The 16,778-nt window shown below is 36.4% G+C and overlaps 1 protein-coding gene across 5 annotated transcripts in view; it reads left to right on the forward strand.

The window, feature by feature from the left end:
* Positions 1–16,778, forward strand: part of myo9a (myosin IXA) — a 141,503-nt gene that overhangs the window by 101,407 nt on the left and 23,318 nt on the right. For all 5 annotated transcript variants that reach the window (XM_015377580.1, XM_015377584.1, XM_015377581.1 and 2 more), the window contains 6 exons: positions 5,330–5,470; positions 5,895–5,934; positions 6,015–6,137; positions 8,602–8,682; positions 8,782–8,892; positions 15,950–16,072. In XM_015377580.1, the coding sequence (XP_015233066.1) occupies positions 5,330–5,470; positions 5,895–5,934; positions 6,015–6,137; positions 8,602–8,682; positions 8,782–8,892; positions 15,950–16,072 (619 nt within the window). The remainder of the gene's footprint in view (positions 1–5,329; positions 5,471–5,894; positions 5,935–6,014; positions 6,138–8,601; positions 8,683–8,781; positions 8,893–15,949; positions 16,073–16,778) is intronic.

Consider the following 16,778-nt stretch of genomic DNA (forward strand, 5'->3'; position numbering starts at 1 on the left):
TACATTTCTTTTATCAGCTGTCTCCATTAGTTTCCCAAAGAATAATACAGTTTCATCTAAAAGTAACGCATTTTCATAATAGATTATGTTTAGGCAGTAAGGGAATAATATAACCTGCCACAAACTAATTGTGCTAATATTATTACAGTTGAGAAGATGCAATATAATCAAAACTGCTGGTTTAAAAAACAACAGCAAAAAAAAACACTGCAAACACTTTCAATAAAAACATTTTATTTAAGAAGAGTTGTTTTATATTAGGAAAAGCTTTCAGCAAGACAGCAAGATGGCTACAACAATCAGTTCAACGTTTTCCAAGTTGCTTTTCTCCTTTTTATTTAATAATAATATTAACATTGAAATATTAAAAACTACTGTCATGTTTAATTTAATGGAAATGTGACTTTTGTTGTTAAAGCTTGCGTGGCTGCACTCAGTAGCTAATTAATGAGGCATAAAGAGCTTGTCTCATGTCATGTTATGGTTTTTCCTGTTTAATTCTATTTAATGATCTAAACAGGTTCTTAGTGTGTTAGTGTGTTGCTGCTCTGGCAGCTTCTATGATCTGCACCTTTCTGAAACATGCACCGCCCAGCACTAGAAATACTCTTACTGATGTTCTCTTTATGCTCCACTAACCATAGCCCAGCACTTCCTCTAATTATCACTGACGGTGAGGTTAACTAGCAGTGACCATGCCTTGCAAAGCGGAGACGCTCCGATGGGACAGAGTGAAACCACTAAAATGCCACTGACTGACCTCTGCCCTCCTCCTCTTTCCCACTCCGCACACTCATAGCTACACAGTCGGAGAGAACTAAACCCTCTGCAGCTGCTTCCTTCATGATGTAAAGTCAGAGCTATGCATGGCAGAAGACCATCCAGCAGGGAGAGATAAATATGCAGTTCCCTGCTGAGTGTGTGTCAGCTGGACACAACTGCAGACAGTGCAGTGCTTTATGTGACTCTCACAGGGATAAACAGTCATTACAAAAGGCATAGTGTGGTGTCACCGTTTATCGGGATCGATGATCAACTGGGGGAAAATTTCTCTTTGTATGGTGGAGAAAACAGGAGAGTTTTTAACCACATATCTTAGTTTCTAGAGGTCTAGATCTGATTTGGGCATGGACAATATGCATAAAAATAAATCTGAAGGTTTTTATCTACTGTTACTTACTGGGGGTACATATCATGCTGTAATTCTAGTTATTGTTCTGCAAACCTGCCTGCTCAGCAAAAAATTCATCACTTAAATGCTCCCCTGAGAAAGAACCGTATAAAAGCAGCATAAAGAGCGCTTCATCCCAGGAAGAAATAATGTATAGTTATGATGTTGTACTGGTTATTTGTGTCTGTGGATATGGATTAAGTTGTTCTTTTAATTCAGGTGTGCAAGCAAGGATGCACCCACATGTTGTAGATCAGTGGCTCCTATGGACAGGGATTGGAGAACCCTGGGGTAGAGGGTATGGCAGAAATGAGGATTAAGTTTTTAGACCTGCAATACTGTCTTTGTAAGGTACACCTTGGCTGACACCTTTCAAAGCAGAGGGGCAGCAGCTGTCCTCCAGATGATCAACAGGCCCTCTATCATCAGCTGCTGTTTTCTGGGATGTTAAGCTTTTCAGTTGTGGCCCATTAAGACAGACAGGGAAGAACCTGCAACAACGCAAAATACCTCCTCTTCTTGAGTATGACGCATACCACCCCACTAAGGGTGAGATAATATATAGATTTTTTGTTTTTATATATATATACTTGTTTGGCAACTTCTTTCTCAAGAATTTTAGATAAGAAAAGAAGATTGGATATAGGTCTTTAATTGACCAAGTCATCTGGGTCAACAGACTGTTTCTTAAGTAAAGGATTAAATACAGCTACCTTAAAAGTCTTTGGTACATATCAGTGTAATAGGGTAGATTAATCACATCTAAAATGGAGATGAGCGAATACTTCCTTAACATGGTTGGAACTGGATCTAACATACAAGTTGAAGGCTTAGATGAAGTAGCATGATAGTTTTGCTAACTCTAAAAGTTCAACTGGATCAAAGCAGTCTAGACCTGGTTCAGATTCCATGACTACCTCAGATGCTGCCTCACCTTCAAGAGACAAACCAAACGTAGATAGAGGAGTGCTAATGATCTTATTTTTTAATAAGGTCAATCTTATTTATAAAGAATCCCACAAAATCATTACTGCTAAGAGTAGGTGGAATGGACGGTTCAACTAAGCTATGGCTCTGGGTGAGTTTGGCAACTGTATTAAAAAGATATCTAGGATTATTCTTATTCATCTCTATTAATGAGGAGAAATATGCTGCTCTTGTCTTACAAAGGGTCCTCTTATACATCAGTAAACTATTTTTTCAGACTAGGTAGTCCCAGAGGTATGCAGATTGCCATTTTCTCTGCAGTTTCCTAGCATTTTGCTTCAGAGTGCACAGCTCTGCATTAAGCCAGGGAACCAGCTTTCTATTTTTAAAGTTTTTCTTTTTCATAGGGGCTGCATTGTCTAAGGCAGTACGCAGATAGCTAGCAACCCCATCAACAAAATCATTGACCCTTTGAAGGGGAAGAAACTAAATTTTGCCCTCTGCAGCACTGCTCAGTGACCCAGAGGAGAGAAAAGTGAAACTGATTATTTTAAATTTATAACTGCTATATTTGATAATGATCTGCTAAAGTGAACCTTCTTTCTGGAGAGCAGAAATCTGTTAAAGTAATCCTGAAGGTTATTAAAAAGTGGTCAGAGAGGACAGGGTTACCAGTAATAGGAAATAGTGTTATTTCTTCAAATTCAATGTCATATGACAGCACAAGGTCCAAAGTATAAAGATGAAAATGTGTGGGACTATTCACATTTTGAACAAACCAATAGCATGTTAGATAGCATTAAAGTATGCACTTAAGCTATACCCTTTAATGTCTGCATGGATGTTAAAATTCCCCTACTATAACTCTGTCAGGATTCAACACCAAATCAGAAAGGAACTCTGAAAACTCATCTAAAAAATAAAAGTAAGGACCCGGTGGACGATACGTTACAAAAAGAAGAGGGTTTGTGGCTTTGCAATTTGGATGAGGGAAACTAAGGGTCAAATGTTTAAAAGAGTTGTAATTATTAACTTTGCAGTAATCAGTAAGTCAGACTGAAAGATTGTTGCTACTCCTCCTCCTCGCCCAGAACATCTGGGTATGTGAAAATCTAAATAAGTAGAGGGAGTTGCCTCATTTATGCTCACATAATCCTCTTGCTGCAGCCAAGTTTCTGTAAGGCAACATAAATCAATGTGATTATAACAAATCTAGTCATTAACTAGCAAACGTTTTGAAGAAAGAGATCTTATGTTAAATAAACCACAGTTAATGGTTTTAACTTTTCCCCCAATTGGAGTCCTTTTTATTTTAATTAGATTATCAGGATTTACTCCTTTGAGATTATTTTCCAATTTATTAGATTTTGGTCATAGGCAACACACTGTCTGGATGGAGTAATGAGTGGGTAACAGTAGAGTAGAGAAGCTGCAGAGAGGTGTGTTGACCCTACGGATGCAGAAAAGCTTTGTTGAAATATCTCTATTTATTTAAACATGGAACAGGCAGTAGGTGAAATACTTTCAGCTCGTTTTTAATCTGAAGATAAAAAAAGCTGCTTGGCTTTCTAATTTATATAGAATGTTTTTTTGTGTTTTTTTTTTTTTTATACCACAGAACAACTTTCCACATGTTGCTGCTGCTGCTTGTGCGTTATTCATTGTGTGGCTTGTATTCTAACTCCTCCGGTGGATTTCTCGTAAATCTACAAAGGAGGGAAATGGAAACTAAACAAACTGCTCAGCTGCACTAGATTTTAATAAATTCCGCCTTTGCTGCAGCCTCTATTTTCTCTTTACTCCCAATCGTAAGAAACAGCCTTTTTTTTATTAGCTGTTGGATGTTGCATTTGAGTTCCTTTTTAGCTATTTAATACTGGTTTGTTAAAACTCCTTTGGTTTTGTTTCTGTTCTAGCTAAGTGATTACGTTTTACCTCCAGATGTGAGGCTTTAAACCCTTTAGTGTATTTCTGTGTGATCTGATGGCAAATGATACTGCTCTGATTTGTCCTTTTAGGATCAGCCTGAAAGAATTCGGTGGAACTGTCCCTTCTTAAATCGATAAGAATAATTAATACAAATATAGGATGCATTGTAATATTGTGTATCAAATCTATACAAACAACTGGTCATGGTGGGTTCAGACCACAGAAATAAAATGGCAAAAGAACAGGACTTTACTTTAGCACAGTCTGTTGCATCCAAGTTGGTATTGAAAATGGTTACGGCTGAAATGAAGCAAACAGTTTAAAACCATTTCAATTTATGGTTTATATGAAAAATTTGTAGTTCATTCATTCATGCATAAGCTAAAATAAGTCTGTTAAAGAAACATTTAATTTTTACTTACTTTTTTTCCTTCATCACCAGCAATCATTAGCATTACACTGCAAAAAATCTAAATCTAGATAAGTCATTTTTTTCTTAAAGTAAGTGCATTTCTTCTTGAATTGAGGAGGTAAAAGAGACATTTTGCCAATGGAACAAGACAATTTACACTTAAAATAAGAAAAACACAATTCCATTGTCTTATTTCAAGTGCATATTATTTAATTATCTTATTTTAAGACTAAAACTACTGATTCCATTGGCAAACTATCTCATTTACCTACTCAAATTAAGGGTGAATACAATTAATTTAAGAAATTTTTACTTATTTCTAGATCGTTTTTGCAGTGTAGCTTTGAAAGTATTTGAAAACGGTGGGATTTCCTCATTATGCAGAATAACAGGGTTCACGTTTTTTCTGCAGACTAGAACTTTGTGGAATTTAAAGTTTTTTTTTACTTTATTAATAAAGTGGGAAAAATAAATATGGAGAAATATTTTTTCTATATTTCTGTATGTCTGGATAGCCAGCTATTAAGCTTTTGTCCACGATCCCAAATTTCCTAAATATTGATTTTGCATTAGTTTTTTAGTCTGTAATTTATGACATGTCTGCATTCTTTTTCGAAATCCTTTATAAAAGTGGTTCTATTGAGAATGGCTTTGAGATATTTTGCAAAAATGTCTTTGTTACACATGGAAACAGATTCCAGATAATTAAACCCAGAGAGATCATAATCAGAACAAAGTTTCTGCAGATAAAAAAGATCAGATGTATTTAATAATTTCTGAATAGGCTGTAGTTATTTTCTGTGTTCATGAGGAAAATAATACCTTAGTAGTAGTAGTGGGAAAGCTTTAGTCAAATCTAATGGTTGCTCTTGACTCCTTGTGTTGTGAAGGAGTTCTCCTGGCCTTGGCTGGAACGGGCGTGTCGGTCGGCGGAGTCGGCTGCCTTCAAGCGGCTCCAACACAGAAGAAGACGGCATCTTTGTCAACTCAGCCAGCAGCAGACTCCTGGAGCGAGCTCATGACATCCTGATGTCAGTAACTTCTTCAAGATTTTAGCCCGTACCTCACTGAGACACATTTCTTTATTTTTATTTTTTCTACCAAGTAGATTATCAAAGCTAGGTAACTGTAGAATACATTGAAGTCTGACTTGTTAAAGACAAACTCGGGAGGATTAATTTTTGATTCCAATTGAACTTTATTTGGTTTAAAGAAATCCAACGATGTCCAGCTATGTGTACAAGTAGGCTCCTCTAGTGATCCAAACAGCCCGACCAGCTCAGCTGGCCCTGTTCTCTTCCTTACCCTACAAAGCAGTATTTGCTCTCCAGCAGGAAAATGGAAGTTTCCGTCCTTTTGTCAGGAAAATGACCTTCTCAGAAAGAATCTCATGAAGTGATTTAATGGCTCTTATGGTTTCAAAAATGTTAATAATTTCATTTGTTTTATAAACAGGAGAAACAAAAACTACAAGTTGAAACCAGTTCTTCCAAAGGTAGGACTAAAGGTGCTTGAATGAAGAGTCTGGATGGAGATATTAGATGTCATGTACTAACTGTGACTTTACATCTGCAGCACTTACTGAATGTCAAATCACTTAAGTACCTAAGCAACCTGACGCTTCATGACCGAATCACCAAATCGCTGCTTCACCTTCACAAGAAGAAGAAACCTCCCAGTATCAGCGCACAATTTCAGGTCAGAGGAACGCACTCACCGCTTTATGAATCAGCGTGCACTCATTACATCTATCAGTTTATATGCATATTTATACATATAAAAAGTTCTATTAGTCTCGAGGCATTGCTTAGTCTTACTGATGGGGGAAGAAACTCTCTTTGCAGCTTTTACATCTGTGAGTTTTTGTACTGTAATCATTTCCACCCAGAAGACATAACAGTGACATCATGTCTGGTTAAAATAAGGTTCTTGATTTTTGTGAAAGAAAAAAAGCAATTACTCATTCACTGACACACCCTTAGAAATTTCTCCTTAAAGTATCACTGTGTAAGTTTTGACCCAATGTGTTATATAGTCAATTATTTGTAAATTTATTATATATTTTGTTGTTGTAAATTTTACTATTTGCAAATTAAGGGGCGTGCCTAGTGGGTTAGAGCAGTGCATTTGGGGTCTGAGAAGGTTGCAAGTACCAGGTTCGATCCCCACAGCCTCCACTCTGGGTACCTGAGAAAGACTCATAACCCCACACTGCTCCCTGGGTGCCGCACAATAACAGCTCACTGCTCCCCAAGGGGGATGGGTTAAGTGCAGAGAGTGAATTTCTCCAGTGTGAGATCAATAAAGTTAAATTATTATTATTTATTTATTTATTTAAATTTTTTTTTTTGAGCGTCTAATGCTCCATCTAAGCTTCCCTTCTCGAAGCTCACCTGAAAGAGTCACATCGGTTTCCAATGGCGCAATGTGACTAAAAATGCAGCTTTACAACAGTCTGATATCGACTAAATATGTTAGCTTAACCTTAACATTTTTTAGTCAAAAAACAGATATGCTTACCTGATCAGGTAACGTTTTGGATCTCTGATGTAGGATTTAATATGGAGGAGTTGTTTCTTAAACTGCTTCATTTCCAACAATGCAGTGTTACATTTTGCTCTCAGCAGAGTAACCTGGGAGTTACAGGTCTAGCGCCCCCAGTGGATATAAGTTGCAAAGTGTTGCTTTAAAAATTTAATCCAAACAGAATAGAAGAAAAAAACATTTTGTCCTTTCATCTCTGCTGTCTTGATCAGTTAAACAATCACTGTTGGCTATATGAACTGCTAAAGATTTAAGTTTAGTTTAACAAATCTAAGACTGAACCTGAGTTCATATTTGTGGTTTAATATATGACGTCAGAATGAACTCGTTCACGTTTTATGATGAGATCTAGTTTTTCTGCAAAAATGTTTCAACTTCTTTAAAGATGACAGATTATAAATCAATCAGCACAATGCTAAAAAAAAATAGAGAAGCACACATCATTTAGTCTGGGCAGGGACGGATTTAGGACAGGCAGGGGCCCTTCTGAATTGAGAAGACAACACATAAAACAGACCCCTTATACAGATACAGAAATTTTAATAGAATAGACATACATTATTTGTTCTAGCTTTTGTCCCTCTCTTCTTGACCCTTTTCTTGTTGTTTTCCTCTCTATGTTTTGTACTCAGCTGACTTTTCAGACACACTATTATAAGCGTTCTAACCATACATGTAAACTGAGTTTTATGGGGCCCCCAGGAACTTGGGGCCCTAGGCAACTGCCTAGTATTGCCTAACGATAAATCCCCCTCTTGAGTTTGGGATATGAATTTGCAATCTTCTGGCTCTGATTGCTGATCTAAAGATCAGATGCTGAATATTTTAATGTCTTTCCTGATCCTTGAACGCATCCGAACCTCCCTAAATCATTTACGATCAAACACATCGTCAAACAAAATGTTTTGATCGACTTCCTTTGAAGTTAATGTTTGATTCAAATCAGCCGCTTCATTTTTGAGCAAGCGAAGATGTACCAGATGCAACTTTTGTATAATGTGTCCTAAAATGTGTCCTGAAAACAGCTGCAGTGAGTTAGGACCAGTTCAAGTTCTTCCTCCAACTAGTTTTAAGAAAGGCCATCAGTTTCACACATCATGTACGTCTCAGTAAACAGACCTTTGTCATGGAAAATAAACTCATCAGCAGGCAATAAAGCTAAGATTTTACTCCCCTGATCATCTATTAAAGTGAGCACAGTGCTGTAGCTGTCTGAGGTGCAGCCGAGGCCCCTGAGAGGCAGCCTGGGTCCATGTGTGGATGACTTCACTCTCCACATCCTGTGCTGTGCTCATTGCTCTAATCTCCCATGCAGGGGGATGAAGACTAAATTCATCCTGCCTCTAAATGATTATACACACATATGTTCATGTGTTTAATCACACAGTAACTGCAGATGAAAAAAGGCTGCATCCTGTTTTCTTCCAAACCGCATGCTGACATAAATGTATAGATGGTGACACTGATGCGACTCGGGGGGACTTTAATGTTTCGCTGTTTCTCACAGATGGGGACAGAGTGTTGCCTGTTAAGCAGCTGTGAAGTGTCTCAGTGTGTTTTGATCTGGTGGGTTTGATGGCCTGTTTTTTTGTTTTTTCCCCTGTGTTTCATCCTGCAGGCTTCTCTTAATAAGCTCATGGAGACTCTGGGTCAGTCTGAGCCTTATTTTGTCAAGTGCATCCGTTCTAATGCAGACAAGGTAAAGTGTGGGCTCCCCGTGCTGCGGCCTCTTTTGTTCAAATATTGTCTAACTCTCCTTAATCCCACTTTAAACCGTTTCCCCTCCTTTCTCTCTCAGCTTCCCTTACGGTTTGACGATAAATTGGTGTTGAGACAGCTGCGGTACACAGGCATGCTGGAGACGGTCCGCATCCGGCAATCAGGGTACAACGTCAAGTATACCTTTAAGGTAAAGCACACTTTTGCATCATTTTGATCATTTTCAATCCATTCCTTCTCTCTGACCGTCTTCCATGTTAAAGAAAACTACACTGCAAAAAAATTAAGTCTAAAGAAGTCAATCTTTCTTAAAATAAGAAACATTTTTCTTGAGTTGAGGAGGTAGGTGTGACATTTACCATCAAACTTCTGGCCAAAGAAGAAACACGTAATATGTAGCTAACATTTGGAAGAAGAATGTTTTCAAGATGACTTGGATAACAGCACGTTGTGACAAACACCAGATACAGCACTGGGACTTGATCAACAGCCGATACCGCACTGTGACGTCACAAACCTGTAGGTGGCAGTAGAGTTCTTTGACAGACATGGATGCCTCCAGTAAAGCACATTCAAATGAAAATTACTCTTCTTTAAAAACACTTATCATTTATTGAACGTATATAATAATTTCAAACTTAAAGTACTTTCAGAAGTTTATATTCTGAATGTGACCGGACTTTTCCTTTAAAGAATCATATGTTCCATAATGTTATTGAAAGTATATTTAAACTGTTGTTAAATAATGAAATGTTATTTATTTACTTCACTTTATATGTTTAAATAAATATAGATCAAAGTAATTGTTTATATGTGTAGAAGGTTTCCAGTTATTTTTGGGGTCAAAGGCTGAAAACTCCTGCTCTATACCATTAAACTCTAACTTTGCTCCTTACAGTAAGAGCCATGTTTACTACAATACCTATTAAGAAATAAGTAAAGATTTCTTAAATTAAGTGTATTTACCCTTTAATTTGAGCAGGTAAATAAGTTGATCTGCCACTAGAATGAGTATTTTTGCCCTTAAAATAAGATAATTAGATATTTATGCACTTTGAATAAAAGACTACAGTAGTTTTTTTTTTTCTTATTTTATTTTATAAATTGTCTTGTTCCACTGCTCAAAAAAGATTTAAAGTTTTTGTGGTGTTTTCCAACCTTTCCTTCTTTAATAAACCCAAATGAAATGACTGGCTCTTTACCAGACGCCTTGCAGAACTCAGTGATGTGTTTCAGAAGCGTTTCAGTTGATTCAGGTGTTTAGAACAGGCATTTCTCATAAAAAAAACCCAAAAAAAACAAAGTTGCTGGACGAAGGAGCTTGAGGATTGGAGTTTTATGTCCCTAGATCATCCAGAGCCCTGCAGATTCTTTCTTTAGCTGAGCCCACAGGTTATCTATAGGGTTTAGTTCTGGGGTCTGAGATCACCATAGATGGCGATTGATATTGATTTTATTTTGGTTTGATATTGATCTTTTCCGAGTTGAACTGGCCACATGTTTTGTATTAGTGCTCCACTGAACAGTAAAAGAAGATCCGTTCTTGGCTTTCTGTTAGAAGCTTTTAGACTGATCTGAAAGCGATCGGGAACCCATCACATCCTGTTCACATTTTCATTCATATTCACCCTATTTAAGCCTAAAACATCAATTTTAGTCCCATGTAACCAAAGCACATCCCAATGTAAGTTCAAATAGAATTTTACCATCTCAAATTATACCATTTTTATTTATGAAGCACTTAAATAGAAACAATCAGATCAATTTAAAACATACAAAGACAAAAACTAATGCAGTTTCTCAATTCACAAGAATGCGAGTGTGGACTTGTGTCCTTGGGAGAATGGGAGCACGCAGCATAAATATGGGTCAATTGGAACAGAAAAGTACTCATGACGTCACCACAAGCTCGGCTCGTCTGGAGCTGCATTTTACCTCCTGTTATTAATAGTCTCTAGATAATCATAAAGTCCTACTTTTTTCATTTATTGGGGTAATGATAGTTAACACAGTCAGATAAAAACAAATCAAATAAACATTTTGCCAAATTAAAATAAAAAATTATAATCAGAGCCAACGGTACTTCACACACAGCTATGCTGAGAGAGGGCTGCTGCAGACAGGCTAGGATTAGACCTGGCTGCCGTTAACCTCGGAGGTCCGCTGGTTGCCACGGTTCTCTCAACAACTTATGTTCTTATTACGCACAAAATCGGTAAATAGGCCACATAGTGAAGCTTAAAAGTGTAATGTTCTCACCTCAAATGATTTTAAAACTAACTTTTATTGAACAACAGAAAATAGAACTTATAACTTAATACTCTGAGCTCCGTGAACGCTAACCGGGAAGCTGCTGTTGCCGCAGTGCATGCTGGGACATCTGTCAATCTCAAGAATGGTAAGTCTGCTCTGATGCATACTGGGTAAAGAGGGAGGGGCGAGAGCAACATCCAGGGATTTTGTCCGTTCTCGGTCTGCTGTTCTTGTGAATTGGAAAAGTACTTGGAGGCTGGTGAGGTTTCACGAGTACATGAGAAAACACAAGTACACATATTGGAAAAACAGTAAAACAGGGTTTTAATCAGAATTTTAAAGATAAGCAGTGAAGGAGCCTCTTCTATTTGTACGTGTTGGTTATTTTATAGTTGAGGAGCAACGAAAAAAAAGATCCTTCCTCCTGAGATTCCTCATAAATGTCAGTACCTGCAGGAGCTGCTAGTCAGCTGACCTTAGGATTAGAGAGGTCTGGTTTTGGCAGGGTGATTCAATCACTTAAAAAAATACACTGGGAACCTATGGAGGCCAGAGCAGGAGCAATATGTGTTATTTTTTTAGTAGCAGTTAAAAGACGTGCAGCAGCGTTTTCCAGAGCAGAAACTGATTCACTCCAACATAAAGACCTTTATATTAATCCAGACAGGAGGAAATAAAAGCATGAATTACTGTTCCAAATTTGTATTTACAGAAAGGATTTTACTTTTGCCTGACGCTTTATGTTATAAGAAACATCATTTAACATCTAAACTGACTGTCACATTTAAAATCACTGTCTAACTTTAAACCCAAATCAGTCACAGCTGATTTAAACTAGTTACTGCGTCAAAGGAGCGACCTTTGTTCAAACACGACCTCAGTTTTCTTATGTTTACAATTAGAAAGGTTCAGGGCTGACGGAGCTGCATTGTCTTCTAAACAGTCCATCAGGGATTTCACCAGGAAGCTGTGGGACACCACATCACTTTCAAATCATTTTTTACTTTTGTGACTTTAGGAAATAAAAAGCATATCTCCGAAACAGCTGCTCTGCTTGTTGTTAGCTGAATGGTTATGATGTCATACTTTACTGCCATTATCTGACATCCAGCTTTGAAGTTTTTTTTTTAACCTCTCACTCTAGCTTAATGTCATTTAAAAAAAAGCCAGGGTCACATTGTGTCCTTCTCTGGCCTTATTGGCCTTATATTTAAACGTCTTAATTGATGCACTGACTCTAGAGATAGAAAAGCTTGGTTGAACGTCTCTTTTCCTTTATAGATTTTATTCATATTAAAACACATCTGCTTAAAAAAAAGACCCTATATGCTCTATAATAATTCCCATTATGAAGAACGTGGGGCCGTGTGGCAAATAGACGTAAGCTACTCATTAAAAGTTTTACTGTCATCAACTTTAGAAGACTAACATGATTATTGCAGTCATTTAAAAATTTATCTGATTAGATTTCCCGTAACTGTAGCAATGGGAAATTTGGTATTACGATTAACTTCTTAATCTGGTAGTTTTCCTCCTACAGAAAGAATCCCCCTTAAGTAGAATTGTGGTGTTGTTTTTTTCCAAATTGCAGTTATGAGATGTTTATGCTGCTGTAATTGTGTTTTGGTCTCTCCCTGATCTTCAACAAGGCCTGCAATGTGTGGAGAGCACTTTGTCGAAACCCAGAAGGCTATAAATGTGGTGCAAATAGTAAAAAATATACTACAAGGGATTTAGATTTCTCTAAATGATCAGTATTTAGCATGATTTATAAAACAAGCCTTGCGAATGATCTTTGCTAAGCTCTTAAGAATCAGGTTTTCAAAAACAGACCGTAAATGGTGGACTGGTTGTTTGGAAGTAAGTCTGCAGATAACCCAGTTTCTATCTTATTGGTGAGGAATTACACAAGGACATAAAATGAAAAGGTTCTCAGGATGTGGAATAACGGGGCTGATTTTTTCTTTCCTCCAGGAAACCTGTTCCTGATTCATTGTGTGTTTTGTCAGGGGGGAATTTCTGGGGGTGGGAGATGGCAGCCATCTTTAACCGCACTGGCGCTCCCAGGAATGATGTCAGTCCCTGGAGAAGTGCTTTGTAATCAATAAAGCGAGTCCTGGTGAATGCAGATGGGGCGTTAGTTTCTGGACAGAAGACAGCTGGGAGCGGTTCCCTTCCACTCCTGTTTCTCCTTACAGTAGTTTCCATTTTCTTGGTTTGATTGTTCACTTGTGCCAATAACCTCTTGTGCCAAGATTTTAGATAAGGACAGCTTGATCAGACATTATGTTATCAAATAGCTGACATGTTTACCAGGTCTTCTTTGAGTTTCTTACCTGTGCCTGAAAAAGAAGCAACTTCTACAATATCTAGAAGTTGCTTTGTTTTCTTTACCAAAGCGATTAAAGAAACTTGTTAACGCAAAGTCTACTGTGTATATAGCACATAGCTATATATTGCATATAGCATTTTGTATGATTTTTATTTTTTGTAGCTAAATATTCTGTATATAAATCTAATTTGTTGAAGTCAAATTCCTGGTAAGTGCAAACCTACTTGGCAATAAACTTGATTCTCATTCTGATATTTTACTAGTTTATGCTAATGAGCAGGAATTGTAATTCTTCCCCTTTAAATATGAAATATTGAAATAAACATTGTAATAATAGGTAATAATTAAAGAAAATGATTGAGGCCATGTTTTGAAACCATAAACTTTCAAATAATGTTACAGCTAAGGCAAAAGGATAGCAAAATGTTAGTTTTAAGAAATAATATTTGCCTTTGGCTTATTGTTTTTATTCTGGCAAACTCCTCCTATAAAAATAGAGTTTTTAAAAACCGTCCCAAAAAGACCAAAAACACAAATTAAAAGACTAAAAATCGTCTTTAGTCTTGAGCATTCCATAAAAAAGTGGAACACATTTTCAGACGGGCCGCAGAAAGGACACTCGTTTAAAACACCCCGATTAATAACCAGGAAAAAAAGTTTGTGGCGATGGCACAGTGTAAAATCCTCCATTGGAGTTCACCAGTTTTTTTTATTTTTATTGGAGGCTTGTATAAAGTATATAACCATTCTCTGTGGGTCCAGGTTGGAGAGCAGAGGTCCCCAAAAGATAACAGGAATTCGATTTTTAAATGTTTTAGTTAGTGATTCCAATGATGCATCAAAATAATCAGAGGAATGGGTTCACTTTAAGAAAAGTAGTAGGATATTCTAAGCAGAGCCCAGAGTTAAAAGCATTATAAATCTGTCAGGCCTACTGAACAAGGAGCTTTTGGTATTTTTTTTTTCTCCTATTAAAACCTTGTCCATGTCAGAGATGCAGTATCAAACTCCCACCAAACCAAAATAAAGAGAGCCCAAATAGTCAAAAGTTTAAGATGCTTAATCCATGAAAATATTTATATTAAAGCAAAACTAGTACGATTTTTAGTGTTTTTCTCCCAATGGTACAGAAGTCCTGCAAGGCAGGAGAAAAAAAAAGAAATTGGAAAAGAAAAGTTTGAAGTTTTTTTTTTTTTTCTTCTATTATTTTCTGCCCTAAAAGGCAACAGAGAAGAAAAAGTCTGGAATAGAAAAGTTTGAATTTTTTTTTTTTTTACAGTTGAAGAATACAGCCTTGAGTGCGAGTCTTATTACATCAGTGCCTCTAGTGACATAATTCATTATTACAAAAGTACAATGAAAACGATGTGGGTTTGTTTTTTTTTACTTGCCTTTCAGGGCAGAAAATAATACGAGAAAAAATAAATACTTCAAACGTTTCTATTCCAGATTTTTCTTGCCTTTCAGGACTGCCGTACACTGGACATGTCCCACACTGCAAAAAATGTAAATCTAAATAAGTCAATTTTTTCTCGAAATAACTGCATTTGTTCTTAAATTAAGGAGGTAAGTGAAACACTTTGCAAATGGAATAAGACAATTTACTTTTAAAATAAGAAAAAAACAATTGCATTGTCTTGTTTCAAGTGCCTGTTATCTAATGATCTTATTTTAAAAGTAAACATATTTATTCCATTGGCAGATCATATCACCTAGATCTTATTCACCCACTCAAATTAAGGGTAAATACATTTAAGACATTTTTAATTATTTCTAGATCGTTTTACATTCATTCCAAACTTTTATAAAACATCTCCACTTAAAAGTTTGAGCTAAAAATATCTGTTTCTTTTGTCTTACATATTATACGCTAAATTATACTTGATTCGTTCATGAACGACACTTTAATTGTTAGGAAAAAAGCTAATAAAATATAAGTGTTCTGATGATCTCAGTGATAATTTTAGCAGCAGACATTTTGATTCTCCGTAAATTCCTCAACATCCTTTGTGTGGTTTTCAGCAGTAATGAGAAATATCTTGCTGCTTGGATCATTCAGGAGGACAGAGCCTCTTCATTGTCCTCTGCTCTGTCAAACACACCCCATGCTTATTGTATAAACAGCATCTGTCTGCCTGTTTCACCCCCTGCTGATCTGATGTTTAGTTCAATGAGGCTCAGTTTAAACATATAACTGTATGATGGTTGAACCTGTACAAATATGTACAATTTATCATAAACCAGATGTTCCACACAGCTTTGTTTTTTTGTTTCCACTTGAATTATATCATGTCACGCTGCTGACAGCCTTCCATTGGTTAGAAGTTAATTACGCTGGACAAAAGATCTAGAAATGTCTTAGATTAAGTGTATTTATGCTTAATTTGAATAGGTAAATGAGATAGTTTGCCAATGGATTGAGTATTTTTACTCCTAAAATAGGATAATTAGATAATATGCACTTGAAATAAGACGATGCAATTGTGTTTTCTTATTTTAAGTTTAAATTGTCTTGTTCCATTTGCTAAATGTCTCTTTTTTTCTCCTCAATCCAAGAACAAATGCACTTATTTTAAGGAAAAATGACTTACTGCGATTTAGATTTTTTTTTTCCAGTTTCAAATCACATTAGTGAAATAGTTTTTCCTTTTTCTATCTGTAGGATTTCGTTCATCACTTCGGTGTGCTGCTGCCAGAGGACACGAGCCCTACAAGGGAAAGCATCCAGGAGAGTATGAGTCAGCTAGATCTGCAACCAGAGGGCTACCAAGTGGGAAAGACCAAGGTATGCATCCCTGCTGTCTATTTTAAGTTAACCTAAACCCTCTTATTTTCTATTGGTTGTTTTATCCTAAATCTAGAATTAAAGAAAATTTGTAATCCACTTAAATATTGAGTTCCACAAGGGTTTTTACTCTGCCCTATTTTGTTTTGATTAGATATTTAGCTTTTTTAAATTTTTGGTGGTCCCTTTGCACTGATTCACATCTCTGATAAAAATAGAAGAAAAATAATTGTTTATTTAAATTCCATATTAAATTGATGAGTAAATGATCAGCTACATCAAACAGGTATCCTATTCATTTTAGATGTGTCCCTGCACCAACAATGCATTCATGAATAGTTTTGTGCTCGTGTTCAAGCCAAGAAACATCTTAATATCCATCTTTAAAGGCTTACAATATAGAAAGAAAATTTGTGTTTCAATTTTTTTTTAGTATATTTTAAGGATTTTATCATTTACCTTGGAAACACTACAGTTTCTTGGATGCTGTTAACTTTTTTTGACCATGGACAAGAAAATCTAAAGGTTTAAAATCAGTTTTAGTTTGATTATTGGCTATAATTTTGTATTTGCTGGGTAGGAATTGATAAGGTCCCATCTGCACTGCAGAGCGCCTTCACCATCGGGCCTTAGATGCTCCACTCTGTTAAAGCATATGCATGTATGGGAGATTTCTTATTTGTGGTTTAATTTATTATACCTCTTC

This window comes from Cyprinodon variegatus, unplaced genomic scaffold, assembly GCF_000732505.1.
Source record: "Cyprinodon variegatus isolate N-32 unplaced genomic scaffold, C_variegatus-1.0 Scaffold156, whole genome shotgun sequence".
Lineage (NCBI taxonomy): Eukaryota > Metazoa > Chordata > Actinopteri > Cyprinodontiformes > Cyprinodontidae > Cyprinodon > Cyprinodon variegatus.